We start from the raw sequence: 25,013 nt of genomic DNA, 5'->3' as shown, positions 1-25,013 counted from the left end.
CGAATAAAAACAAAAAAAAAGTTTTTCTTCTTCCAGTAGTCATCATGAAACGAGGAAGGGACATTGCAGCCTTTTTTGCCCCAGTAAATAAAAAAGTTAGGAAACATATCAAGATATTGAGAGAGCTGAGGAGCTGGAAGAGGGAGAGACAAAGCCGTTTGTATGATTTTAATGTAAAGCAAAATCAAAAGTATTTAATGTTTAAATATCATTTGTTTCCGTTTTTTTATGTGCCCCTCTGATTAAACACGGCCCCCCCTTGGCCCCCCCAGTAAAATGTGTCTAGAACCGCCACTGCATATAAGTCTGCATGAAAATATACCTTAGCTTCCATTTTTATCTGTAATTTCAAAGCCACCCCACTCAAAACCTCCATTGTGGAAAAGATTTCAAAACTAACAATTCTGTGCATAGGTCTACCGGGTTTGATGTGGCCGTCTTGATGTGTGTGTCTGCGTCAGACTGTTCAAATACAAATGCTCATTTTTACAAAAAATTGGGCTATGCCAGTGTGTTTGTCAAGAATGCATGGGTGCGTGTAATATTTTTGCTCTTATTGCTGAACCTCGTCCCCTCACGATGCACGTTAGTATAGGCAATTGTATCTTCAAACAGAGTGCTTAAAGCGGTGATTTATCTTATTGTGGAGACGCGGCACCAAAAAGAGCGACAGCAGTTGACAGACATGCTGCTTGTGAGACGGGGATGACGGGAGGAAACAGGCCGCTGACTCGCTTTCCCAGAGCGGATGAGGGAAGTTTAAAAGCACCGCACAGATATTCAAAGGCGGCCGGCCGAGACGAAAAAAGCGCCTCTTAAAAGAAGTGCTACAGTGACTCACACCCCCCTTTCCCGGTTTTACGGGAAATGGAATGTGTTTTTATTCAGTTTTTTCCCCTTCTTCCAGGAGCAGGGTCAGGTGGCGGGTTAATGTCTGTCTGTGTGACTGTGTGTAGTCTGCCTCCGGGAGTACAGCTTTAATTATCGCCTGGAGTCTCGAGTGGGTTGAGAAAACCAGTCAGACAGAAAGTAAGCAACGCTTCACTGTCCCAAGTAATAGTTATTGATAATACTCGTGGTGTTGTGGATGATCTGATAAACAAAGTCATTTTTATGTGGTTTGCCCCATGTCAGATCTTCTGCATATTATGTATCTATTTGTTTTGTCTTCGCTAATAAAGCTAGAAAGCCATGATTTCTGAGACAGGCAGTCAGCCAGGAGGCAGGCATAGAGAACGACAGACAGGAAGGTAGGTAGGTAGGTAGGTAGGTAGGTAGGCAGGCAGGCAGGCAGGCAGGCAGGCAGGCAGGCAGGCAGGCAGGCAGGCAGGCAGGCAAACAGACAGAGACACAGGCAGGCAAACAGGCAGAAGAGCTTAGGAAACTTTGCCTATTTTGCTATTTTGAAGGTCGTTGGTCTGGAGTGGGGTTTTTCCAGTCTTAGGTGGCTATTTTGGTCAGATAAATACAATGTTGTGTGGGGAGAGAGAGAGAGAGAAACAGAGAGAGAAACAGAGAGAGAGATGAGATCACCTTTTTGAGCCGATAAACAACAGCAGCAAGACAAGACAAGTATTGACTCGGAAAGAAAAACACAAAGGTGGAAAAAATATTTATAACCCCCCCTCTCCCTTTTACAGAAACGTGGGGGTCGAGCTTGATATGGAAACCTGTCAAGTACATGTTGGGGGGGGGGGGTACCTCACTTCATATCAAGTGTTTATTTAGGAAGCTTCACTTATTTAAGATCAGCATAGATGTAAATTATGTTCTGTGTACTTATATGTCATGTTATGCCAGGTGCTTGCGTTGTCTTGTCTTGAGAATTTCAGTGCCCAGTCTGACCTTGTGTTGTTCTGTGTACAACAAAAATAAAAGACTTGAACTTGAAGTGTACCCCCTTTATATCAAGTCTACTCCCCACTTTATATAAAGTGTGTCAAGTCTACTCTACGGTTTGAAATTGCCGTTCTATCCTTTGGTGTTTGGACCGTTTTTTGGGGGTACACTTACATTTAGTCATTTAGCAGACGCTCTTATCCAGAGCGACTTACAGTAAGTACAGGGACATTCCCCCCGAGGCAAGTAGGGTGAAGTGCCTTGCCCAAGGACACAACGTCATATTGCATGGCGGGGATTCGATCCGGCAACCTTCTGATTTCTAGCCCGACTCCCTCACCGCTAAGCCATCTGACTCCCTGGCTGACACTTGACATAAAGTGGGTACACTTGATACCCCCGGGGGGGTACCCCACTTTATATCAAGTGTACTCACTTGATATAAACACTCAGACTCAGTTGGAGCAAACATGGCTCATTGCTGTGTGTGTACTGTCTGCTGGGGTTAACTGAAGTCTTTGGCTAGGCCTTCACTGTCTGGTTTGTTTAGGTTTGTTTGGATGTGGCTATGGTAAAAGTAGCCTCACAGCTTGGCTGCATATCTATTTGGGGTTTCCGATTGCAATGGATTTCCTCTTGAGCTTGTGTGTGGGTGAGAGGTCCGGATCTGTGTGTATGGTAGAGGAATATTTGGTGTGTGTGTTTTAAATGTTTGGAGAAGGGTGAATAGATTGTTCTTGTTCAGTCATGGTTGTCTGTGTGTGTGTGTGTCTATGTCTTTGGTATGTGTGTGTGTGTGTGTGTGGGGGGAGAGAGTTGTTACCGTGTGGTTGTCTGTGGTAGGGTACCAGGTGTGCTTGGTAGGGCCGGGCCAGGGTTTGGCATGGCTGCTGGCCATACCACCTGCATGAGGAGCTCTCAGACAACAACAGCTGCACACAGGTGGCCATGATGGTACGCATTGCTTGTGTGTGTCTGTCTACTGGAAGCCTACACCCATGTCTGTGTGTGTGTTGATACCTGTGTGTGGGTGTATACATGTGTGTGTATCTCCCCAGCGGTGTGAAGCCTTTAGCACATGGTGCTCCTTTAAAGGGTGGAGGGGAGTTTCAAACTCTGGAGGAGAATGAGGTCATCGTCGCTGACGAGCCGCACGCCAGAGTCCATTACTTGCAGCCGTGCGTCTCGCACTGCACCGCTGTTGACAAGGTGAATAATGTAGGCTGATACGGAGGTATCAGCCTCATCTCTCATTCGCTATTTACCGAAGTTTGCTTCATCGTGGCAGTGAGCCATCACTTGTGTGTGTGTGTGTGTGTGTGTGTGTGTTTATGACGGACAGGGAGGGGAAAACCACGAGTAAGCGTGGGCGTGTAACTGTTTTCATGTTCATGTCAGCTTATGTTAGCGTGTGTACGCGTGACCAGATCCTTAAGAGCAGCCTATTGTTCCATTCTAATCTCAGGGCTAGATTTTCTGTACACTATCATCAGGCTTCCAGTCTGGCAGGTTCTCACACACACACACACACACACACACACACACCTAGGGATAGGTTTATTGAGCAATATCAGCACACAGGAAGGTGTCTGTGTTTGTATGTGTTTGTGTGTGTGTAGGTGTGTAGGTGTGTATTATTGTGTACCACACCCTTGATTCTATTCATTAAAATAACATTCAGAGGAACATTTTGATTTTTCCACTCTGGGCGTATGACCTCAATGTAATTTCATTGCTTCTTTGTTGAACCAAGGTAGGAATGTTTATTTCTTATCCCACTGTTGAACATGTGTCAATCAGGTCAAGTCGAGACCAGACCAGCCAAGAAAATGATGGGTTGCGATGACTACAAGAGCCGTTTTGACGCCCATTCTAGCTCAAGAGCATTCTTTTGTTTCCAGAATCGTATGGGCAGTTCCATTAAGTTGCAAGAAACCGGGCTGTCAACACGAGTTTGTCAAGCCAAGGATGGGGCCTGATGTGCTTTTGACAGCCAGGGGTTTAGGCGTTAAAACCCTCCACTGTTACTCCACACACACGCACACACACCCTCCAGCCCGCCACCCTTTTGGGAGGCCACCCCCCCCCCCCCTCCACCATGAGGCTACGTCCCTAAAAGGATTTTGCCATAGGTGACGGGGGCAGGGGCACGTCGGGGGGGGGGGGGGGGTTGGGGGTCAAAGGGGATGAGGCACAGCCGCTACTGTCTCCTTCCATCAGGCACCCCAGGGGAGACGAGAAGCTGTGGGGGGAGGGTCTCCCTTGCGGTGCTCTCCATCCTTTATCCTTTACCACTTGGGGGGGTGGGGGGGGGGGGATTGTCGACATTTCTCTCTCTTTCCATTTCCCGCTCTCTCTCTGTGCCTCTTCCTTCTTCAGAGCAGCTGCATCAGAAGTCCCCCAACCCACCTGTCGTTCTTCGACTGTGCGCCGCTTTCGATCTGGGCTCGGCCGCGTTCTTTCCTCTGACTCCCTTATGGGGAGTTAACCAGTCATGCTTGTACAACGAGTCTCAAAGTACGGCGGACGGGTAGACTGTCACCCGCTGCGGTCTTAGTCAAACGTTAACCCGACCTCACATACCTTCCTTATCTCTGTTATCTGTTATATTTCAGACGTTTTGAATCTACTATCTACTATCCTTGAATTCTATTTTCCTCACTTTTGATACTTGAAGTGCTTCAGGTATTTAACCTCCTCTGATACACCCACCGACAAGGACGTGAACTCCATTCTCTTGTGCACGTTGGCACAGCCAACGTTTGTTTTCCACCTCTGTTTTCAGACCTCACCTTTTTCTTTTTTTTCTTTTTCAGGACGTCCAACTGACCACCGTGGAACACTGAAACTCAGACATAAACAGCGGTTGAGGAGGAGAGTCGCTGAAAAGAACTCTGCGGTCGGCAACACACCACCCGCTAGCCTGTTTCAGGTGTAAACATGTGCCCCTCCTTCTCTGTCCTCGAGTGACTGGCATGCCGTGTGCCCAGGCTGAGCCCTGAGTGTTCTAGCCTCCCTCCCTCCACCCCCGAGGGCTTGGGAGTGGTTGGGCCCAGTCGTCGTGTACCTGTAACTTTGCCAAGGCAGTAAATCTGAGACCTGGCAGGGAGGGGGAAAAGAGGAGGAGAAGTAGGAAGGTGAGAGAGAGATGGGGGGGGAGGGGTTGGTAGTGCCTGTCGTTGCAAACCTCCTGTTTAGCATGGTAATGACCTCATGTCTAGAAGTTGTTTTCATGCCGCTGTCGCACTCTCTCTTTACTTATCTCAGTCTGTCTCTTACTCACGAACACATAAACACGCTGTTAGTCATTTTGACTGACAACTCAAATGCATTCTGCTGAGAGACAGATGAAGGGGTTAGCTTGTGTGCTGACCCAACGGCCTTGTGTGGTAACCATGTCTACATGAACTAGCCCATAACATGATTCCATGTTAAAGGTCAGCAAATTCCTTTAATTGTAGGTCAGGGGGAGATGCAGCCATTTCATTTTGAGGAAGGAAGCACATCTGTGATACTGGAAAGAAATAAGAGAAAAGAGGAGATTCTGAAGAGGAACCGGTTAAAATTAGCGCCCTCCTGCCCACTCCCAACCCACATGCACGCCCACACACACGTACACACACACACACACACGTACACACACACACGTACACACACTCCATCTCTCATACAAACACACAGTCACACAGTAGACATGGAAACCTATAGACCAGCGGCAAAGTCTGGTATGAGTTCATAGTGGGCATCCAGTTAGTTACCAAGCCTCCCCTCTATCCCATGTTGTCCCCCCAACCATGTATCACTGCTCATTTTAGAGTAGGCATAAAGTACAGGAAATCCTTTGAAGCATACGGTATATGCCTGCCTATGAAGTATACTCTACCACTGCTCAAGACACAAGCTGACCTGTTGAGTGCAATTCAACAGGAAATTCTTAGTTTAAGCATAAAGTTAAACACACACACACACACAGACTGTTTTTTATAACTAACCCCTCGCTGATACACAAGCCAAGGACACCATTTCACTCTCAGACTTCAAGGAAACAGTTAGCCAGCACAAAAAAACAAAATCACAAACACCATGTAGTCCAGACCAGTCCACACCAGGGCAGCTCATACTACAACACACACTGCACAAGTCTAAGCACCTTTGTGTGTTTATCTTGATAACCCTTCAGTTCTCGACCAATTAGTCGAGGCTGATTCATACTGGAGTAGACAGAGCAGGAGATAAAGTGATCTTGTCTAAACAGAGACTGTAGAACAGATAGACAGACGGGCAGATACAGTGAGCCTCTTGTCTGTTCTCAGACAACAATCACACGGTGGGACCGACAGACAGAACCAGACAGACAGGTCGTCCTTGTAGACAGGAAGTCCTTCCCGGACGAGGGTGTGTTCAAGACGGGGAGTGCCCCAGACGTGGGCACACACACGCACACACACACGCACACACACACACAGAGGGAGGCTTGCAGGCACGTATGCGGATAAACACATACTCTCCTGTATGTGAATTGTTTTCTTGTTTTTGACAGCCCAGCGTGTGTCGTCTTCATCCTACCTCATTTTCTGTGTGTTGTTGCTGACTGGCTTGACTTGTTTCACTTTGACTAGCCTGTGCTTTTAGTCAGTTTCTGTTTTTGTGCCAGGGGCTTCTCAATCTCAATATTGTTCTCGTTTAAGTATTAGTGGCCGAGAGGTGTAGGTTACAATGGTCAATATAACACAAGTAAACTTACACGTTTTTTCTAGTGTAGATTTAGAAATATTATTGAAGGCAAATGGCACACCACAAATAACAAGCTCAGCGGCGCCCTCTAGTATCAAGTTAAGTCAACGCTGCAAACCTCCAATGCTACAGTAGCAAAAGTTACTAAAAACGAAATCCCAAAATGATTTATTAAGTTAGGCATGCAACAACAAAGAAAACACTTGTAGCTCTGCGTAAATACAACAACAACAACAACTAAGTTGCCCTGAATGGGAAAACAATGATTAGACCTACATGTACCTACTAAGTAGCCTAGACCTACCTGTTCGGAGTTGTGTTCATACAATGAGCTGAAACAATTACTTATTATAATATTTATTTTCTATGCTAGCCAGCGAACGTATGAACTCGTGTACAAAGACCTTTCGTTTTAACTGTCGTATGCACTTTTTACCATTGTTATTCACAGTGTGCATATAGTCGTCGCATTAGTGGGAGGAAGGTTTCGCAACCTGTGCACTCCTTTGAGGCTAGCTAACTGGAATTGATGGCATATAGGCTAGTGTTTTTCCGTTGTTTAGTTTTTTCATTACTGCGTCTTCAATCTCTGTGCTCCATCTTCCTCCTGAGAGAGTTAATGCTGTCGAGTGTCAAGTTTCAGAGATGCAGTTCCATGAAACAGTTGCTAGTTGAGTTTTTACTCATTACACCTTTTGTCTGTTTGCTCTGATGGGAACCCTTTTCCCACACACTTTTAAAATGATATCTAAGCCCACAACAAGCTGTAGTCAGACTCTAATAACCGCATGGAGAAACCACAAAGAGAATTGTTTCTCTCATACAATAAAAGGGTCGTAAACAGGTTTGTTAATTAAGACCCAATTCCAGAGAAACCTTCACTAAGATTTTTTTCTCACCACAGAATTCTATGAAGCAACAAACACACACACCAAAACTTAGTACAGGAAACTCAAACCACATTTCCCCCTAATAAAACAGGTGCAGAGATACAGGCTTGACCTTTGTGTTAACTGCTTCTCTTTGTAGAAAATAGAAACAGTCATCGAATGGTCAAAACCTAAACCTGGAAACCCCATACTGCTACAGACCTAGTTGGGGAAAAAAACTGTAGTTCCCCCAAAAACAATAACATCAACAATTGTCAACTTCCCTACTTTAACTCTTCATTCTGGATCCAAATTGTACCTAAATTGTTGTTAAGTAAGTTGGTAAGAACATTCAATGGGGGAACAAATTGATCAGTCTTGTTTTCAATGCACAGGAACCTCATTCTCAGTCTCTCCTGCTCACTACATTGCTATGTCATCTCCTATTCAACCAATTAAAAACATCTGAAAACAGATGCATTTGCCCTGGTCACTTTCAACTACGTTTCTCAACTCAAAAGCAAACATTCTGTAGATCCCCCCCCCCCCCGTCCTATCCATCATATGACATAATTTGTAGCATTTATACACATTGACCTCACTATCTATGGTGCCAGACTGGTGTTGACCATGAAGGCTGCTTGCTGTCTAGTGCTTACCGACAAATCCCAGTCCTGAATGTGGCTCTGTCAGCAGGGCTGCCACCCCTGGGCTGATGGGCGCTGGCTGGGCCTGTAAAGCCCACCTCTCCATTGTTCTAACTGGAATGACTAACCAGGGCCTCGTGTTTGACTGAAAAGCGAGGACAGTCACCCAGGAGCTGGGGAGCACAGCCTGTGTGGTGATTGTGTTACAGGGTGTGAGGTGAAAAGTCAAGCTGGGTTTTTAATTTCGGTCGGTTCTCAGTCCGTGTCGAGGGAGGCGGTGGACTGTGATTGGTCTGATTGGTGGTGCTGATGGCGACGACCCAGGACAAGGGGTCACAGGGTGATGTCACGGCGGCGGTGCGCGAGGTGAGTGCGTGTTTTCCGGTTGTCATAATCGTCTTAAGAACATAGGACAAACCACCTGATAACTTACTTCTCGTTCCATTTTAATTGCAGAGAAGTCTCATTTTTGAAGTTCCTGTCTTTGTAGGAGTCCGATGAGAGAATACAGTCAAGACAAGATGAAGAGGAGAAGGTCATTATTGCAGCTTGGTACAGTATGGTGAGCAAACCTTTTATTTTCCTTCACTGAAGCTGATTCACTAGAAGAAAAGTCAAACATGCTATCAAAATATAAATATGAAAATATGCTATATCAACTCACTACAATTAGAGAAAATGTCTGATATGAGTAGATAATTCCCAAACACAACTTTTTAAATGTTGTTTATCTGAAATGAATGTTGTCTAGAATGAGTCACAAAGACAGCGTTTACGGAATTAATTCTGTTTCTATTTCAAGTGTGTGGCCCTCCAACAACAGAGTCTGAATGAGGGGTCCACATCTTCAAGCCAAGCCCAGTCATTCCTGGCCCAGCAGCGGCTGTCCACCCAGGCCCGGAGAAGCCTGGGACTCACCCCAAGGATCCTGCCCAGGTAGGAGCACCTGAACCTGGGGCAGTGAGAAAGCCTAGGTAGTCCCCCTGTGGCTGTGGTGAGGAAGGAACCTGGAGGAAATCCTTCTGCCCCGTTATTGTGGAGGAAATACAAATGTTAGGTGCATTGTTGCCCCCTGCTGATCAAAATACAAACTTGCTGTGTCTCTTCAGCTTTTGTGTCTCAAATTTAATTTATTTGTTCAATAAAATTCACACAAAAAGTGAAGTGCTTGTTATTGAAAAGTGTATTTGAAATTGTCAGGAGTACAACTAGGATTAGCTTGATTTAGCAAGATTAAAGTTCTTAGCTTTGAAATTCTATTTCATGTAAGAGTCTGATACAAAAATGAAAAGGTATCCAATAAGAGAGTAAATGAGTGACCACGGTGGATAATTGTAATTGTGACATTCATCTAACCGTCCATCACATCTTTATGTTATCTTACACGTGTTCACTTCAATACCTGTTCAGTTCAAGCTGAGGATTGTGGGTCAAGGGGGTTTGGTCCAATTATATTCTAGGACCCGGTAAACTCTGACCCCATGCTGACGCTGCGAAGGCGCTGAGGCACGTCCAACGGGACAGTAAGGAGGGACATTTGGGCTCCACCAACGGATCGCTTCAGAACGGCGGGCGTGCCTCTGTTCTGCTCACCGATTGGCCGGGTGCTGAGGAGGTCCTGAGTGGAATGGGCCGGTCTGGAGCGAGGCAGGACGGAGGAGGAGCGGGCGGTAGAGGGTGTAGCCGAGGCGGGTCTGGGTGTCTCCTCCGGGGGTTGTCTCACCGGGGCTTCCCTGGAGGGTTGGAGGGGAGGGGGGAGCAGGGGCACGGAGCTCCCCCTCACTCCCTCGTCGGCGCCTTCCTCCTCACCGCCACTCCTTCCTTCTCCCTCTCCTTCGTCCTCCATCTGGCTGGTGAGGGACCCGCCTTGCCTGTTCCTTTCCACCCCAAACTGGATCTCCAGGAGGGGGGTACGAGAGGTGATCCCACCCCCGTAGCTGCACAGGGTACTCTGGGTGTCGTGGCCCAGTACGGAGGGCAGCGACACCCCCGCACCCACCTTCCCCCCTCCGCCTCCGCCTACGCTGTCGTCGTCATCGTTGTCGTCGATGGAGGACGGCGGGTCGATGCTGGGCGAGCGGCGGAACCTCATGAGGTGGGCGGAGGTCCGGCGGAGGGCCCCGCCCATGAGGCCAGTGGGGGACGGGGCGGTGTTGAGAAGGCGGTTGAAGAGCGCCATGTTGGGGTGGTGATTGCCAGACTCCTCAAGGTTCTCCGCGATGTTCTCCAGAGGCTGGAAATGCATCTCTTCTTTAGGGATCCTGAAGGGGGGGAATGGATCACATCTGCTCGTCACCTCTGCGTTTGTTGAGCATGCATGCACGCAGACAGTGACTATAGGGGAAAGGTTTTGTACTTTGCCTTGATTAAAAAAACTGAAACGATTGCATTCTCAATGGACAGAATCGGGATCCGATCAAGTGAATTTTAACTTGATGATGCCCCTTAACAATTTTTTGTCATGCGTTTGTGGGCTTGTTTGTGTGTGACCGAGGGCCGGCCCAAGCCTTTACAGGGCCTTAAGTAGAATTGATTTGGGGGCCCCTTGGCGTATATATTTAAAAAAACATTAAACTGTAATTTCATGTGCTCTTAGGGGCCCTGTGGTGGCCGCGGGGGCCCTAAGCAGTCGCTTAGTTCGCTTATGCCTTGGCCTGCCCCTGGTGTGACCGAGTGTGTGTTTCGGTTTAGCGAGGACGTACGCCATGTCGAAGGTGGAGCCCTGGAAGGAGGGCTTGCGGAGCACAAAGAGCGTGGCAGCGGTGTAGGGCGGCCGCGGGTTGGAGTCGTTCCAGTAGCGATCCCTCTCCATCATGGGCAGGTCAGCGTACATCTCGTCTACTGCCATCATGGAGACCTGAGGGAGGAGGGATGGATGAAACGCACGCATGTTTAACACACGTCTGTGAACACATGTGCGTACCTGTTTTGGGCTTGTCGGGTCTCGCGACTACAGTAGCTAGTGCACAGTGCCTGTGATGCAGTCGGTGATTAAGATTCCTGGCATTATTAGAGATATACCTGTAATGGCACGCATGCACAAAACACCCAAAAGCGAACAGAAACCGACACATTGACACTTAGCAAATGGGAACATCAGAGATGCAGACCTGAAAGTTCCTATCAATCAGCCAGTTGGTCTCAAAGTCATCGTCATCCTCTCCAAAGGGGTTGATCAGCTGTTCTGCAACCTTGGAGACAGAGTAAGAGGCAGATGGGAAATGTAGTTCATATTCAACTCCCTCTTTGAACCATGATTGCCATTAGGCACATAGGCCATGTGAAACACAGGCAGGAGGGGGGTGGGGTGATGGGGCTAAGCCTCGGTCTGCAAGCCCTCTGGTCCATGGAGTCTGGCTGTTTCTGAGGTGACAAAGAGAGGAACCATTATTGGAACTACTGTATGACATGTACAGTCCTTTCTTCTAACCTTGAGCCAGCCAGCGTAGAAGAAGAACTGCAGCAAGGTGAAGATAGGCACGTAGAGGTCCAGGTCGTGACCCGGGTAACCCTGGCTGGGGTCCAGGAACTGGCGGCCAATCAGACACACCAGGAAGAAGCTGTACACAGCCAGGGTCACTACCTGGGGGCGGGCAGAGAAGATGATGTCATGATGTTACTGACAAGTTTAACAGGGAGGTTTTCAGTGCTTGAACATGTACTCACCCACCCACACACCCACACACACACACACACACACACACACACACACACACACACACACACACACACACACACACACACACTTACCTGGGTGTAGACCAGAGGCACACTGATCATGTCATAGTGGAAAAGCAAGCTGCACTTTCCTCGGAATTCATTGAGTTCCTGATAATAGACAATGCGCACGTGTTTGAAATACCAGGAGTAGACCCTACAGCACAGTATTGCGTTTTTCCTGTTAGTGTTTGTGTGTGTGCGTACCCACTTCCAGCAGCAGTTTGAGGGTGCTGTCATCTTTGACCCTCCCCTCACAGCGGGCCACGGCCACAAGATTGGTGAACCACACACAGGGTATCCAGTACTTGTTGTAGGGAGAATGGAGGCTCTCAAACTTCTTACGCTCCTCTCTGGTCATAAAGCCTAAAAGGCATGACAGAGAATGATATCCCTTTATTGCCCTTTTAGAAGCAATGTCACAGAGGGCTTCACACATGCCCAACTTCCCCTCCACCAACCTATATTACTATATATTATTTAATCTTGTGATATTGTTATAACAATTGTCTGCAATCTCATGTGTGGGACAGGTAGGCCTACTTTGGGAGTCGAACTGTGGATTTTTTTTTACTATAGTCCCAGCCACAAACTCACCTGCTTCGACGACGTGGTCCATGGTGGGGAAGCGCTTGAACACAGCAGTGCTGACCGAGCGCAGTATCAATAGCGCGGACAGACTGGCGTAGCGCATCAAGGTGCGCCGCAGAAGCCGCCCGCGCTCGTCTCCACCTTGCAGTCCGCCCGAGAGCGTGCACATGAGGCGGTCTGGCAAAGGGATACTGGTGTACTGGCTCCACCAACGGTTGACGATCAGCGTCACGTAGAAACCTGTTGCGGGCACGAACGCATTCCTCATCCGTTTAAAAAAATAATTACGGTTCATATTTCATATAGTGGGATTTTGAACTCTCAAATGGGTTAGGGGTGATAACATTGATTCCACCCCCGGCTTATAACCCTAATGTTATGCTAGTGATTTCTTAAGTTCAGGCCACGAGTGTCTTAGTTGAACCCTGGCCCTGGAATGTGTAATATGGCTCACCTAATACAAAAGACATGGGGATGAGACTGGCGTAATGGTTGCAGTAGATTGCCAGTTTCTCAAAATACCTTTTCTGGTCATCATAAAGGACGAACCTGATGAGAAAAACATCAGAGAACGATGTAAGAATATTAAATGAAACTATTTAACACCTGTCGAAGATTAAATATATGCCTAAATCCCTCTTTTTATTTCTGAGAAATGTATTGTTTTTTGGTTAAAGTTGGGGTAAAATGCCGTCTAACCTGTAAGTGACACTAATGGCCGTGTACATGGCGAAGAAGGCGATGAACTCCTTGTACAAAACTTTATATATGCTTCCTCTCCAGGCAAGGAGCAGTTTGGAGAAGCCGCAGAAGCGCGCATTGGCCACCCGCGCTGTGTAGGTGACAGTCATGACGTCGTTTAAATCCCCAGAGAGCGGTTTCTTGTGTGAACAGAAAAGTGTCATTGTTGCATTTTAAGCGTCAACGTATAGACACAAGTTCAAAGTTTTCGTTAAACATCATATGGTCCAATTTATGTGTAGGTACATTTAGGCGGACAACAATTTTGGGGAGGATACAAGGAACCTATTTTGTTGACCACATCATTTACTCTCAAATTAGTGACTGTAACTTAAGCTCGATCGCTCATCATCTTAACGAAATTGATAGTTATCCATTCATGCTTACTATGTTGAGGTGGATAATGGTATCGTGCTCGTTTCCCGTAATTGTGGGATACACATTTTCTTACCTTCTTTTTGGTGTGGAAGGCGCTTCGATTTTGCTTGCAGCCACTAGATGAGTCAACAAATTTTTGTAACGTAATTGGCCCACGTCCTTAATTGGCACAGGTTGTTGTGGTAAAATGAACTTCTAGTTCACAGTGAAATATAAGGGTCTTTAGAGAACAAATTGAGTACCAGGCAATCCATAGTCTTCAGCTCTTTATACTGATTCATCATACAGAAGTCAACCACAACGCAATAGCTTAATCCATCCAGCCTCATCGGTGCGTTCAGTGGTGGGCGCCCCGGGGTAAATCCGTAAACGGGAAAGAACGGAGCTCGTTAGCACTGCCCCCCGACAGGGAAAGCAGGACTCGGCACAGTGCACTTCAAATCCGTGATGGACCACAAGCGACAGGCCGCCAAGAGCTACCCATAAAGTCAGGGCACGCGTGCGTTAAGTACAGCAAACATAGAAACCAGGACTAAAGACAATGTAATTGAATAAAGACATAAAATACAGTAAAAACACTTCATCTCAACTTTTGTGTTTTTAAACGGTTGGCTAATTATGTGTTCAACCGGAAAGGCTGCTGTTTTCAAGTCAAGTGCCTTAATTTGCCCAGTCCGCGGATAAATCTCAAGTGTACTAAAAGCACTGAAATGCCTCCGCGGGATGCTTGTTTGTATGACCTGAACAGTAGATGGAGGTTAGAAGCCAAGTCAGATTCTGTCATGGCAGATTTAGCCGGCCCGCAGAGTATCCGTGGTTAACCGTGCGTCATGGACTTTGTGTCCTTGCCCGTTCAGAAGGGGCACTAGGCTACTTCAGTCATCAATTACATATTTGAACAGTTCATTAGCCTTTCGACAGTTTTAAACATGAATCATACATCAAAGAAACACATGTCCCTGCGCTGATTCATCTCTATATTTTATTTCATAACACCTTTAAAAACAATAAGCAGAAATAAAAATTCATTAGCATAAAGTTAATCTGGACCTGCCATAAATTCCCCACTTGTATCAGTTTTAATCAAACAAGTATTGTATCTACAAAGTATGCAATTTTGTTTTTTTTAAACGGGCATTCCTTGTGCTTGGCAGTTCTGGAAGAAGATGTGCACAAAGAGGCAAGCGATTGAAAATGCAACAGGTAAATGAGTTTGGTTCTCTCCACAACTTAAAGAATCAACAACCTTCTTTTATTTATTCGGGACATGGGTTCAAGCAACATTCAGTGATCCTTTATTTGTGTTTCCTTCTAACAATGCACTACTAAGGCATTTGATAAAGCAATTGTCACTCTGGTGTGCCCAAACGGAGAGTTCTGGACTAAACAGGAGAGAAAAGAGAGGGATGGAGAGGAGAGAAAGTTGCACTTTCAAGCTTTACACAAACACCGCCAAGGGACATCTATCTCTTTCAAGCATGGGAGCCAAACAGATGTACGATCGCGACAAAGTGCTGTCTGGGGGGTGAATACTGACAATGCCTGTTCTTGCCCGTGATTCTTGTCAATAAATTAAAAAGTAATTCTACGTCAACTCTCCCACAGAGCTAAACAGTGGCGAGAAGATGGTATGTACACCAGTGTTACATGGAGCAAACAGACAGAAACAATGTAGGTATATCTAGATGGGGTCATTAGAGGCCCATTTAAGAAGGGTTTGGCCTGCTTGAGCTCTTAAAAATGCAGCCTTATACATCCTTGCTCTGGGATATCCCTGATCTGCAGCAACTGGATCAGCAGTGGTGAAGAGATTTACATGCTTTAGCCTGTCCATCCATGTTAGATCAGATGTTCCCTCAGGGAAGGAGACATCTTTAGAGTATTCAAGCAGTCTTGGTCGGATAAGGGGTTCAATACATCACACACACGCACACATTAGAAGTCCCCCTCTCTCTTCATTGCAACCATGTATTCACCCCAACACCCCCGACCACACACAAATCTTCACCTACAACAGACAGAAATAATAAATCATTCCTCAACCACCTCCTGTTCCCCACTTCCTCTTTTAATAAAAAGAAAAGAGCAAAAAATGGACACAGCCTAAATAGGAACCACGTGGCAAAACCAATGAAGAGCAGGTTTATACTGGAGAAGTCGACAAAGCAGCCCCGGACAACCTTTGCCATCGGGGAGACTTGCAACATCACCCGAGGCTGGATAACCAGATGGGGCAGGGTGGAGGGGGGTAACAGTTTTTGGAGGGAGACGGAAGAAGTTGAAATGCTTTGTAGGAATAGTACGCGTTTCCCCCCCGGGTGGTTATGACGAGTGTTGGGGTGAGAAAGAGAGAAAAAAAAAGAGAAACAAAAAGAAGCCATTCCTGTGTGGAGCCTCTTCGGTATCTCTCGCTCTCAAATGTGTGACATGAGCAGGTGGTGTGTGTGTTCTCTCCACCCCGCTCCCTTTGACGTGTTTGCATATGTGCACCATGTGAGTGTGTGTAGTCTATATGTCAATGATTGGTGTGTGGGTGTGTGTGGCTTGCTGTAGCAGTAGGTTCCGGTTGTTGTCTGACAATGAGGAAGTGGAGGGTGGTCCCGCGGTACTGGTGGGGGGGGGGGGGGGTGGGGGGGGTTTCAGTAAGAGGTGGTGTGAGTTCAGGCTGCAGAGGACTGTGGACTGTTGTTGTTTGTGTGGCTGTTGGGGGGAGGGGGTGGCGAGAGGTCATCTCACTTGGTGGGGGGGTTGTAGGGCTCCAGGAGTTGCTGGGAGAAGGTGTTGACCTTGTCGGCGCCTCGTACCTCGTGGGGCAGCAGTGGTAGCTTGACTATGTGGAAATCTTCATACAGGTCCTCCATCTGTGGCACATTCACATGTCACATGTTCATGTTGCTATGACACTCTGCAGGTGGCTACACACACACACACACACACACACACACACACACACACACACTCTGCAGGTGGCAACACACCCACACACACACACACACTGGGAAAAGGTTCCCTCCAGCCCCCATAAACAAACCACTCTCTCCCTGGTGTGACGTAACACAAACAAAATTGCCGCATAAACAATCAAAACACATACACTATCGTGCAAAAGTCTTAGGCATGATAAAACATTTTCATAAAAGTAAAAGCAAAAAATAAAGGCTCAAAATTGCACTTTTACTGCCGCAGAAATACAGACAACGAAAAATACAATATTCATGTCAAACATCTTGGGTGCCTAACGCCACGCTGGCAGCGAAGCGCCCGGAAGCGTCCGGAAGTGCCACAATCGGCTACAAATGGTGCGAGGCTGTTCACACCAGACGCACATTTCTCAGTGCGGGTCTTCAAGCCTTTCACCTCCTCTGAGCTTTCCTTTTTCACAAGTCACGCTGACATCAGTGTTTCCCACACATAGACTAATTTGTGGCGGTGCGCCACAGAATCAACACCGGCCGCCACATATTGCGTTTTGTGAAACATTTTTTTTATTGCTATTTAGGTTAAAACACGCAGCGTATTCGTTCAGCTGCATTTCCTTTCCCCTGCCCTCCCTCCGTCTCTCTGTCACTCATGCGTCTTTCTCACATATGCACAGTCACAACGTCAGCACACGTTAGCAACAATGCATACATACGCCGTTCTAGTAAGACCGACAGCTATATCAGCGAGCTTTCAGCATTAGTGCCGTAGCTAAAAGTCGAGGAAAGTTGAGGCTACTTTTCGCTAGGTACCTTACTCACATTTACATTTAACTACTTACAGTACTCGAAGGTTCCCCTTCGTTCTTTTGGTGAGAAGTGTCAGCAGGGGCGGTTTTAGCTAATTGGAGGCCCTGGGCAAAGAACAATTTTGAGGCCCCCCATAAACCGCAAAGCCCCGGAAAGAACCCTGTGTGTATGTGAAGTGAAGTATATACTGCACTTTTAAGCTATGAACATTACGTTGCGCCTGCCCAGACGCAGTTACGTGGCGGACAGCTTGGATACCGGTCTAACTAGACAACATTTGCAATCTAGGTGAACACTCAAATTATTTAACCTATTGACCATAGTATTACACATATCAAAACAGAACAAACACAACAATAGAACTTCAAACAACTCTTATTTAACTAAACTAATGCCCTTAACTTAGTAGCTTTTCAGCTTGGATTAGGGCATTCTGGGTACCAACAGCAATGCATGAGTATAGGCAATCTTACAGCATTGTGTAACACACTTCGGTTGTGGATGGTATGTCCAGAAATAAAGCCAAGTCACTAATTTAGTGGCAGAATCCATTGTTATGTCAAAACAATTATTTTAGATACAGTTTAAGTTTAGCTAGCTTACAAATCCTGAGGATAGCCTACTGTAGCAGACCTTTCTATGTGACAACAGACAAGGGTGTTTTGTCCCTCCGGAGTTGCCGTAGGCTCGATGCAGAAATTATTACGTCAATTCAGTGAGGGCTGTTCGAAGGTGATGTCAAGAAAAGCAGTGGTAAAATACAAGTTATGAAAAGAGACTGCGTCCGTGTCTTATTGTCCACACGATCATATGTATCTAAAACAAACTTACAAAGAGCTCGGTTACACTACCAATGTTGAATTAGTAATGTTGTTAGCGATGCTAGCGTTATTTTGCGTTAACTAGCCTATAACATTTCACTGGGTCTTGCAGCTGTTTGATTAACTGAAATTATTATGAAATGTTATCTTCTACTAGCCATTTGCCTACTTTAGCAAGTCACTGTATTTCCAAGCCCTGATAATTTAACTAAGACGACACAGTAAATAATTCCTCTTTCAAGTAATAAGCCCCCGTTCAATCATAGACACTCCACCACACGACAAATTCTCCTGATAGAAACTTCATGACCTGAATCATATGTTCCATGCAGGATTTAAGATAAAGTTTAGCTATAAAGAATAGAATTCAAGAATTGCGTTTTCATGCTTGATATGAATTGTCATTCGTTTGCAATGACTAGTGTTTTATTTTAATTAATAAAAATAATAAAAATACCATGTGCCGAGGCCCCGGGCAACTGCCCGACTTGCCCAATGGGACGCACCGCCCCTGAGTGTCAGGAGCTAGCTAGTGCTACTTACCCGGCGTCCTGGAGCCGACCAGTTAAATAGTTGTTTAGCACTAGCGTGGCTACATGCATAATGCAGAAATGATATATTAGTTGTTGTTAATTTTGTGAAGGTGTGAATCATTTTGGATTCATATTTCATGTAACAAATTTTTAACAAATTAACTGTGTAACGAATTATTAACGAAGGAATTATAACGACTCCCCCCCCCCCCAGTCTGACAACCCCCACCCCCCTCCCCGCCACAACTAGATTTCAAATCTGTGGGAAACACTGGACATGGTACATAAACATGGCATAGGGTATATTTAGGAAACGTGTTATTCCAACAGGCGCCCCAACGGCATCCCAGCATTGATCCTTCTTTATGTTGTCCTTGTAAAATCGGTGCTGGGGGGGTCATACAAATCCCTGTGCTTTTCAACTTCCGAGAATTAATTTGATGTCGTCCATCTCCTTGAATTTCTCCGCTGGGGGTTCTCTCTCGGTATGTCTGCACGCGTGTGTGTTGTGTGCAACGCGTGACAACTCGTTTCTCTCCGGAAATAGACAGACCGTTCAGAAACAACGACGAGCATGCTGCCTCAACAGATCAATCCGTTTATTTTGATGGATCGGCCGTTCGTAACCAACATTGTGTAATTGGTAGCTTAAATTATAGAGGGTGAATATTGGTACGCAGGCCTACAAAGTAATATTTAATACATAATTGTACAGTTTACAACTTTACAAATGTTCACTGTAGTGTACAATTAATGTAGTAAAATCATCATAACATGTTTTTTAAATTAAAATATATCAAATAACATGGTGTATTTTATCGTCCTGCAGACGTTTTCGCAAGTGTCTCAACCAGCTGCCGAAACGAGCGCAGCAGAGCACGGGCCAATCGCGGCGCTTCGCAGCCAGTGTGTCCCAGGCGTAAGACTTTTGCACAGTACTGCATCTTTCTCCATCTAAAACTACCCTCACACACACACACACTCTCTCTCTCCCCCCGAGCTGCATTACCTGGTCCAGGTACTTGGACTGGATCTTGTGGCGGGCCTCGCACATCTTGCAGGGCCGCTCAGAGTCGGGGAACACCAGCTGGTTGACGATGATGTTGTGTGTGTCGATGCGACACTTGGCCAGCTCCTGGATCAGCCGCTCCGTCTCGTACAGGGACAGGAACTCTGCGATGCACACGCAGATGAAGGTTGTCTGCTCCTGGGAGGGGGAGAGAGAGGGGGGGAGGAGTCAGACACCAGCCCAGACAGACGGACGGACACCAGACGGTATCTTCAGCAGCGTAGGAGGGCAATCTCAGGGGGGGGGGGAAACATTGAGAGGACCTGAGAAGAGGAGGGACTTACAGGGTCCTTGAACTGTTCACTGACGGAGCGGATGACAGGTAGCGTCTCCTCCAGCTTGGAGGCCAGCTGGTCTGCATTCATGTCCCCCAGACCCAGCATGTTACACATCTGAAGAGGGGACACACACAGAGGGGGGTGGGTACAAACACAGAGGAAGACACATAAATAATTTAGGTGGTAGAGACACTAAAGGAAGATCATTTTTAAATATGAGAGACGTCAAAGAGAAAAAATACGAGTGTGAGAGAGAAAAAGAGTCAACTTGCAGTTCCACATTGCTACAATGACCAGACAGGTTTGCCCAGACAGTACCTGGGATATGAAGGGACTGATCTGGTTCTTTATCTGCATGAGTCGACCCAGGCCTCGCTCCACGATGGTGGGGAAGTTGAGCAGGCGCAGTGTGTGGCCAGTAGGGGCAGTGTCGAACACCACCACTGAGAAGTTCATGCCTTTCACTAACCTGTCGCCACAGAAAAAGAGACGGCACGTTGAGCGCAAACAACTCGAAAAAAGGTGTCAGACGTTGGCAGATGGTCTCGACTACATCTCAAATAAAAAGGCCGACTCAAATATTCATCCCGGCGCTGTTACTTTTCAGGTTCAAAGGTCTCTCCAGCTGAAATACCCACACGGGTCTGTCAAGTTCAGCTCGGCTCCTTGAGGCTCAGACAGCTGTAACAGTGTTTGTGATGTGCATGGTCCCCAGGTGTTCCCCCGCCCCCATCTGACCTCATGACCTCGGCGTAGCTCATGGCCTCGTCGATGCCTGGGAAGGCACTCATGGCCTCCTGCATCATCTTCTTGCCCATGCTCAGCATGTTGTCCTCCTCGAAGAACTCGTCTGGGAGCTCCGCCACACCCAGGCTGGGGTCGATCTCCTGTGCTCGCACACACACACAAGTACGGAACACACACATACACATTTTGACAGTGTGAGTTCGAATGACAAGTTTTGTTTATGAGATCTCGGGCAGCTTCGACATTTACCAAAACAATGACTAACGAGCGTCTCATCTCTTCATGTGAGGCGAATGCCAACGTGACAAACTGTGCACTAGGAAGGCACATGTGATGCTTTGGCATCGTATTTCATTGATAGAATCACACAAGCTTCTTTGTTTGGCAACAGAAATGGATTATGTTTTTTTTCCATTCATGTCGGATGCCTCCAAACCTAATTGAGACAACTTCATCGTTCTGATTTTCAAACGGCACAGATTTATTATTTTACAAAATAGTTATGTGACCCAGTTCGACTTACCATGGCAAATAGGTTGTCGTAACCTTTGACTTTGGTGGGCACCTTGGAGAACTTTTGGTCGAAGGCATCTGAGATGTTGTGCGCGGGGTCAGTGGAGATGATGAGCACACTCTCGCGAACAGCGGCCAGCTGAACAGCCAGACTGCAGCTGTGTCGTGCCAGAGGGGGTCACATTAGTGTGTTAGAAGCCCTTTGCGTAATAGCCAAACTCAGACAGATTTATAATGGAGTTTCAAAAAGGAACATGTACTGTATCTCACATCGAAAAGGATGACAATCCATCTTTACTTGTAGGGGCAATTCCAACACGAAGTTAAGTCATAGTTTACATTAAGTCATAACTGACTGTAATGCGATCTGCTTGTTAGAATGAGCTATATGTCTAAAGTTGGGAGATACTGCATATTTCATGTACCTTGCTTATCAAGTTGACTGCTAAAATATGGAACTGGCAAAGTATAAACGATACGAAAAATTCCACAGTATACTAGTGTCAAATAACTAGCTCTAGCTAAACCAATGTCAATGAATGAGAGCTATCAATCGATTATCGTTTTGACAGCAAGCTAACTACTGTGTAGCACAGACTATCTGGTTAGTCAAGTTAGCTAAAACTAGCCACCAACAAGCTATTAAAACGTTTCCACTGACATATTAAATTAAAGCCACAATGCAATCTACAAAGAATAGTCTTTAAAATGTCGAAACAATTTAGAGATTCGGTTGTTGCTTTTGTTGTTTACAGCTACAACGTACACCTTGGTGCTAGTGACGTTAGCACCAGCTAGCAGGCAGCGAATACTGATGTCACCATGTGACGAAGCATATTTCTCCCTTCACATACCTGCACGTCGTTTTTCCAACGCCACCCTTTCCTCCAACAAATATCCATTTTAAGGATTTCTGCTCGATTATGTTTTTTAACGTCGGCTCTAATGGCTCAACATCAGGCGCATCTTCAAATTCTTCCTCCAATGCAGCCATCTTGTGTACAGGTCAGCAATTGGAATGTACCAAATTCGATTAGATGCCGTGAGAAAAGGGTTAACAGACTGTACCATATTTGCTTAATATTTGTCTCCAAGTTTATGAAAACATACGTAGTCTAACTTCAGCGCACTTATCACACGTATTAAATATAATGTATATATTAAACACAATTTAAACAAAGATAAATATAAGACACGTAGATAAAAAAAACGCCGAAGGTAAAACAGCATTTTAATTCAATGAACTTTGTGTTAAGGTGCTTGTGCTGCAGATGCAGTTGTTATGAACTGGACTTATAGGATTATGCTGTTTATTAGCCGTTGTTATAAACGTTGTCATTCAATATTTTTACTAATATTTGAACAGAACGGAATAGTTCAATGTGGTGATGAGCGCATATCTGGTACCTATAAGCTACACTAGGTGGCGCAAGTAATCAAGCAACAAAATGTGCCTTTCAGCCTCGGGGGCTTTTGTAAAATGTTATCAATTAAACACTTCAAACTAAGAAAAAAAATACTTTACCACCACTCATTGTTGAAATAACAAACGCTTTTTATTCAATAGCTTTGCCTTAAAACTAACACTTGGAATAGCCCACAATTATCACTTAAGGTGGTTATCAACAAATTAATTACAACCTGTAGCCTATTTTACTTATTACTAAGTCAACATATTGAAATATATTAAAAGCTTCACCTTTATTCCACAGCAAGTCACATAGAGAGTAAAGAGGAAATCGTTTTCAATAAACCAGAATTGGAAAATGGCTTTAACACACGTCAAAGCAGATCAAATAAATTCTTTGCATGAACATTTACACGCGGTAACAACTGGGTAAGGCACCTGCCTCCACATGCACTTTTTGCCTGATGGCCCTGATCCCACCACAATGACCCTGTCGGTCCCCACATTCCCCATCGACCCAACGCCGTCTTCATCCGCGTGTTCCGTGCAATGAAAGGCAAGGATTTTTAGATGAGTAACTTGTGCCCGTCGGCATGCCATGCCACTGGGGAAAGAGCAACTTTGTGACACACCTGGCATTTCACAGTCAGTGTGGCGAAGCCAGCGTGGCCAAAATACTGGACCCATATCAACCCACTTGTAGCTCAGGCCACAGGTGGCGTAACTGACTAACCAGTTTCGGACTGAACTAACGACATTTAAGGGCAGTGAGCTCAAGTCCAAATCTTCGGTTTCCTTTTCAAGTTTGCGTTGATACCGCGCTGCACCCTCTGTCAGTTCTGGAGACGAGCTTAAGTTGAACACCTTGTTGACAGTGTAGTTCGGTAAGGACACATTTGAAACATGTCCATGAGATCCAGTTTGCCCAGACTTTTCCGCATCATTTCCCCCTTCCAATGCCCTGACCCCCTCTTCAGAGGGCCGCTGAATTGACATCCAGAACGGATCAAAAGACGAACCCAAAACGCGTAGGAGCCGGCGTGGGCGAAGGTGTTTTGGTTTTGGTGTGTAATGGTAGTCCTCCGCGTTTAACGAAAGCAAGTAAGGTCGGACTGGCTTAGAAGAAGTAACTGTTTTGGAACGTAAAAATGTCAAATACCAGTCAGTGTCCCTCTGGTCATTCAGGGGTTCATTGTTTGAGGGTTCCTGGTTTTGAAAAGACGAAGAGGTGCTAGAACCATTAAAACGGATAATCAGAGACACCCAAAGCAACAAAGTGTGGCTGTACCTCCACCAGTTCACCGATCTTGTCATTTTGTAGTTTCAAGGTTGTCTTTAGAAGCTGAGTGAAATCAACTCACCCTGGCGCACGAGTTGGCAACACTAGACACTCAAGTGCACTCTTACTTCATAGGTTTAGCCAACTGAAGAATACAAAGAGTGTAACATTTCTCCAACCCACTCTTGTAATAGCATTCCTGGATACTGTGTAAAAATCGCTTCCCAGGTCTCCAGAATCAACCTCCTCATGTTTTTGTACCCAGTGTATCCAGCAGACATCCTTGAGCTCTGGTACAATAACACAGAGAAATAGACACCTTATCACCTGAAAAACAGGCTAATTATCAGCTAAGGCCAGAACTGGGCACTCAATTCTCTCACATCTTTCAGTCAAGGATGTGATGTTTACCCCATTAGCCAACCAATGGGCTAAAGCCCAAAGCCCTAGCTATTGTATGGAATTCATTCTGACCAATGTGGTCCTTCAACCCATGGGTAGTACACCTGTAATTTGAGAAACAGCTACTGATAGGCCACGAATGGATTGTCCTTTAAGACAAAGCCACTGGTTGGTTACAAAAACATTGTCAATTGAGACACATATACTGCATAGCCCAATATTGAAGTCTAACACAACAATCATAGTAGTAGTGGACACGTTTGCTGTGGCGAAAAAGCAGATCCGAAGTGAGATCCGAATTCCCCTATCAGAAGTGTCATTGTGACCCCCAGACACCAGTAAATCCAGCTTGGGAACCCAGATAAAAAGGAAGAGACATGTGAGTGAACTCCCATTCACACTAATGATAGGCTGCTCTGTAAGCACAACAAACTAGCAAACCCAGACCAAATATGTTTGTCAGGACCAAAGACCCATTTATTTGTTACTGGAATCACTTTTTTCATGGTCAAAGCTGTCCTATGACGACATCAAGTCGCTTTCAACACTCGGTTTAATGTTAGAATTTCAATGTGTCGTTTTCTTCTCTCACGTTTTAATATTAAATGTCATGTGCACAACGACCTATACAGATGCTATACTACAATCACAGATTATTCCTGTCTAAGGTTTAATGCTGCTTCAGGCATTGCTTTGATAGTCTCAGGATTTTCACACGG

General features: G+C 45.9%; 4 protein-coding genes across 5 annotated transcripts; 1 reads left to right on the top strand and 3 right to left on the bottom strand.

Moving 5' to 3' along the window:
- Positions 1–4,207: 4,207 nt before the first annotated feature.
- LOC124483161 (protein Hook homolog 2-like) lies at positions 4,208–9,238 on the top strand. 2 transcript variants are annotated; one of them, XR_006957778.1, is made up of 4 exons: positions 4,208–4,976; positions 8,349–8,455; positions 8,580–8,651; positions 8,892–9,163. XR_006957778.1 is itself a non-coding variant. In XM_047043452.1 (3 exons), exons 1-3 carry the CDS (start codon positions 8,399–8,401, stop codon positions 9,027–9,029), a joined length of 267 nt encoding a protein of 88 aa, XP_046899408.1. In that variant the 5' UTR covers positions 7,988–8,398; the 3' UTR covers positions 9,030–9,238. The 2 variants fall into 2 exon arrangements, 1 of the variants encoding a protein (XP_046899408.1); XM_047043452.1 differs by lacking the exon at positions 4,208–4,976 and having other exon boundaries at positions 7,988–8,455; positions 8,892–9,238.
- A 141-nt stretch (positions 9,239–9,379) lies between these two features.
- On the bottom strand, positions 9,380–13,260 carry best2 (bestrophin 2). The gene is made up of 9 exons (XM_047043451.1): positions 13,097–13,260; positions 12,852–12,946; positions 12,404–12,637; positions 12,018–12,172; positions 11,840–11,917; positions 11,520–11,672; positions 11,200–11,280; positions 10,792–10,946; positions 9,380–10,350 (listed from the first exon to the last, which is right to left on the bottom strand). Exons 1-9 carry the CDS (start codon positions 13,246–13,248, stop codon positions 9,546–9,548), a joined length of 1,908 nt encoding a protein of 635 aa, XP_046899407.1. The 5' UTR covers positions 13,249–13,260; the 3' UTR covers positions 9,380–9,545.
- Positions 13,261–16,166: 2,906 nt separating this feature from the next.
- get3 (guided entry of tail-anchored proteins factor 3, ATPase) lies at positions 16,167–22,224 on the bottom strand. Its single transcript, XM_047044130.1, has 7 exons — positions 22,060–22,224; positions 21,216–21,363; positions 20,684–20,832; positions 20,264–20,414; positions 19,952–20,059; positions 19,608–19,805; positions 16,167–16,377 (listed from the first exon to the last, which is right to left on the bottom strand). Exons 1-7 carry the CDS (start codon positions 22,197–22,199, stop codon positions 16,249–16,251), a joined length of 1,023 nt encoding a protein of 340 aa, XP_046900086.1. The 5' UTR covers positions 22,200–22,224; the 3' UTR covers positions 16,167–16,248.
- A 554-nt stretch (positions 22,225–22,778) lies between these two features.
- On the bottom strand, positions 22,779–24,858 carry LOC124483563 (noggin-like). Its single transcript, XM_047044055.1, has one exon. The coding sequence runs from the start codon at positions 23,925–23,927 to the stop codon at positions 22,998–23,000; it is 930 nt and encodes a 309-aa protein (XP_046900011.1). The 5' UTR covers positions 23,928–24,858; the 3' UTR covers positions 22,779–22,997.
- Between the last annotated feature and the right edge of the window lie 155 nt (positions 24,859–25,013).

The sequence above is a fragment of the Hypomesus transpacificus genome, chromosome 21 (assembly GCF_021917145.1).
Source record: "Hypomesus transpacificus isolate Combined female chromosome 21, fHypTra1, whole genome shotgun sequence".
NCBI lineage: Eukaryota > Metazoa > Chordata > Actinopteri > Osmeriformes > Osmeridae > Hypomesus > Hypomesus transpacificus.
Note: the sequence above shows the minus strand (reverse complement) of the source record. Positions and strands in the feature narration are given on the sequence as shown.

Coding starts and splice junctions, on each gene's coding strand:
- LOC124483563 (XM_047044055.1), bottom strand. CDS start 23,927: ATGACAAGATCGGTGAACTGGTGGAGGTACAGCCACACTTTGTTGCTT.
- best2 (XM_047043451.1), bottom strand. CDS start 13,248: ATGACTGTCACCTACACAGCGCGGGTGGCCAATGCGCGCTTCTGCGGC. Junction 12,947..13,096: donor GCCATTAGTGTCACTTACAG/GTTAGACGGCAT, acceptor TTTTCTCATCAG/GTTCGTCCTTTATGATGACC. Junction 12,173..12,403: donor GGACCACGTCGTCGAAGCAG/GTGAGTTTGTGG, acceptor CATGCCTTTTAG/GCTTTATGACCAGAGAGGAG.
- LOC124483161 (XM_047043452.1), top strand. CDS start 8,399: ATGGCGACGACCCAGGACAAGGGGTCACAGGGTGATGTCACGGCGGCG. Junction 8,456..8,579: donor TCACGGCGGCGGTGCGCGAG/GTGAGTGCGTGT, acceptor CTGTCTTTGTAG/GAGTCCGATGAGAGAATACA. Junction 8,652..8,891: donor TTGCAGCTTGGTACAGTATG/GTGAGCAAACCT, acceptor TTCTATTTCAAG/TGTGTGGCCCTCCAACAACA.
- get3 (XM_047044130.1), bottom strand. CDS start 22,199: ATGGCTGCATTGGAGGAAGAATTTGAAGATGCGCCTGATGTTGAGCCA. Junction 21,364..22,059: donor GTTGGAAAAACGACGTGCAG/GTATGTGAAGGG, acceptor GGCACGACACAG/CTGCAGTCTGGCTGTTCAGC. Junction 16,378..19,607: donor AGTCCAAGTACCTGGACCAG/GTAATGCAGCTC, acceptor AATGTGCCACAG/ATGGAGGACCTGTATGAAGA.